Genomic DNA, 2827 nt, shown 5'->3' on the forward strand with positions numbered 1-2827 from the left:
GGCTTGGCGGGGGCAGTGGGGGACACCAGCCAAGAGCCCAGCGCTTCTACTGTCCTGGGAGCACTGGGGGCAGGTGAGGAGGGAAGGCTAGGGAGGTGTGTGGGCCTAGTAGGAAAACAGCAGAGAGCCCAGACCCTCTGTCCCCACCTGTGACAGACCAGGGCTGCCCACCCACCTGGTCACATCACCCTATTTCTAGGTGCTCGAGGTCCTATGCAGGCTGCCTGTTCCTCGCCTACAAGGATGGGGCCATGTGCCACTCCTGGGTACACCAAGGTGGAGAGGGACTGAAACCTGCTACACAACATGGACCCAGAACTCCAGGGCTAGAGGCCTGGGCGAGTGGTCCCTGGTGTTCTCAGGCCACACAGGCGGTGGGATGCGAGAGGGAAGGCCTCATCTCCATGGCAGTAGAGTGGGAGAGAAGGCCTCGTCCCCACAGCAGTGGAGCGGGAGGGAAGGCCTAAGTCCCAACAGGCGCTGGACACACACAGGCTTGAGAGCCCAGGCAGTCACGAGCCCTGAAAGCTTCAACAGAGAAAGCCAAGCCCTGGAGTGCCAGGCTGGAGGCAGCCTGAGAGCCTGCCGTCACCCCAGCTCCAGGTCCCAGGGCTGCTTGCCAAGGTGCTGCATGTGCTGCTGCTGCCACCTGGGGGCCGTCCTGAACACCAGCAGCCAGGCCTCCGGGTTTCCCAGCAGAGGCAGGGGGACCCTCTGTCCCAGCACAGGCTGCAGGGCAAGGCATTAGGAGAGGCTTCCAAGGACCTGCCCCAGGCCCTTGGCACTGGGGTGTGGAGAGAAGCGCTTCTCACCCGGGCCGCCTCCCCTGCTCCTCGGCAGTGCGCAATGCACAGAGCTGCGTCCAGGGTGGCCCGGGGCTAACCGGCTCAGAGGCCCTGCGGGACCAGCCGGAACCCTTGCTGGCCTGGCCCTGCAGAGGCCCTGCGGGACAAGCCGGAACCCTTGCTGGCCTGGCCCTGGCCACACGGCTCCCTGGATCCTTCCTGCCCCAGCACCTTGCTGTTCCTGGCCGGCCACCCTCCCACCACCCTCCCCTCCAGAGGAGTTTCTCCCGGGTCCTCAATGCACGGCTCCTGTGGGACAGGCCTCCCTATGACTGGTGACCCGTCACCACTGAGCACACCAAGGCCACCTGGGCGTCCTGCACGAAGCTGTCCTCGCCCGGCTGAGCCGCTGGCTCATGGAAATGGCCTTGGGCCCTGCGTGCCTGCAGCCACACCCCAGGGCCCCTGCGCCAGCCACGTCGTCCCCCCAGGCCTGAGATGGCGCTGTCCAGGCACTGAGGGCTGGCTGAGGACTGGCGGGACACCGGCGGCAAACGCACCTGCTCTCTGGTGCAGGGGCCTCAGAGACACCAAGCGGCTGTGCCTGGGACACGACAGACCCGGGGACCTCAGGGGAGCCTGGGGTGCCGCCCTGCGGGGCCACTGTCCAGCCCTGGGGCCCAGTGCGGGCTGCTCTAGTTCTCCAGGAAGGTGGCAAGGTGGACCCACACTCAGCCCAGGTCACCCCAGCCTTGTGCCACCACGCCCAGTTCCACACCACCATGCAGTCCTTGCACCAGCTCACACCACCACGCCCAGTCTGGCACCACCACGCCCAGTTCCACACCACCACGCCCAGTCCTCCCACCACCACGCCCAGTCCGGCACCACCACGCCCAGTCCGGCACCACCACGCCTAGTCCGACACCACCGTGCTGTTCTCACACCACCACGCCCTGTCCCCACACCACTGTGCCCAGCCCCTGCTGGCCTGTGGGGAGCCTGTGCAGGGCAGGTGGCAGGGAGCAGAGGAGCACGGCCCCTCCTGCGACGCACCCCATGCAGAAGCCCACCTGGCGCACGGGCTCTGGGACCCGGAACCTGCAACAGCGGTGGGTCAGACGCACGGCCGCCTCCAGACTCATCCTGTGGCCCACGGAGACGTACAGGGGCTTGGTGCTGTGGTCATGGCTCCTTAGGGCCTGCAGCAAGGAAGGCGAGGTCAGAATGCCAGGGAGGGGGACCAGGGCTGAAGGACCGGACCAGTCTCAAGGGCCGGAGACTGACAGGTCCAGGGGCAGGGCAGGGCAGTGTGGGCCAGAGGCTATAGCTTGGGTCAAGGGTTGACACACAGCACATCCCAGGACCAGTCAGAGGGGCAGGGAGATGGGGGAGAAAGGGGCCTGGTGCATGTGTGTGCATGCAGGCCCTGGCACTGCCACCCCGCTGACCCAGGCTGGGCAGGGCACTCACCATTCCCAGGACAGCCCCGGAGCTGCTCACCAGAGGGAAGGTGTCTCCCCCAGCATGTAGCCGTCGTATCTGGAAAGCGGGGAGCAAACTGGAGAAGACTCCCTTCTCCGTGAAGGACTAAGGGCAAGCCTCTTAGTTTTTTAAAACCAAGCCATCCCTGGGCTAGGAAGGGAAGGGCTGAGCCTACGGTGAGCCTCGGCCCAGGGGGAGCCACGTGCTGCCCCGGACCCATCCAACCTGATGACGGAGGCTGAGAAGGGGATGCCTGCCCTGAGCCAGGGCCAGTGAGCACAGGCACAAAGCTCGGGTGACAGGCCAGCTCTCTCAGCCGGGCCAGGCTGTGGCACACAGGTGGCACACAGGTGACACCCAGCGGCCAGGGGCCACGGCTCGGCGGGTTACTTCCAGCTGCCTTCTCTCCTGCTAGGAGTCTGGGCATGTTGGACTCAAAAACCTTTTGTGAGAGACAGAGAAGGAAGAGACCCACAGAGGGGTCTGGAGCCACTTGAGGCGGGTCAGGGAACTCTTCCTAAGCAAGCCAGCCAGTCCCACGGGAGGAGGAAGGGCGG

General features: G+C 65.7%; 1 protein-coding gene across 1 annotated transcript in view; it reads right to left on the reverse strand.

The window, feature by feature from the left end:
• ENDOV (endonuclease V) overlaps positions 1-2827 on the reverse strand; it is a gene marked incomplete in the record, with an annotated part of 15708 nt that overhangs the window by 6380 nt on the left and 6501 nt on the right. Inside the window, 2 exon segments of the mRNA XM_027770743.1 lie at positions 1859-1987; positions 2259-2327. Of these exon segments, the coding sequence (XP_027626544.1) occupies positions 1859-1987; positions 2259-2327 (198 nt within the window).

Source organism: Tupaia chinensis, unplaced genomic scaffold (genome assembly GCF_000334495.1).
Source record: "Tupaia chinensis unplaced genomic scaffold, TupChi_1.0 Scaffold000159_1, whole genome shotgun sequence".
NCBI classification, from domain to species: Eukaryota; Metazoa; Chordata; class Mammalia; order Scandentia; family Tupaiidae; genus Tupaia; species Tupaia belangeri.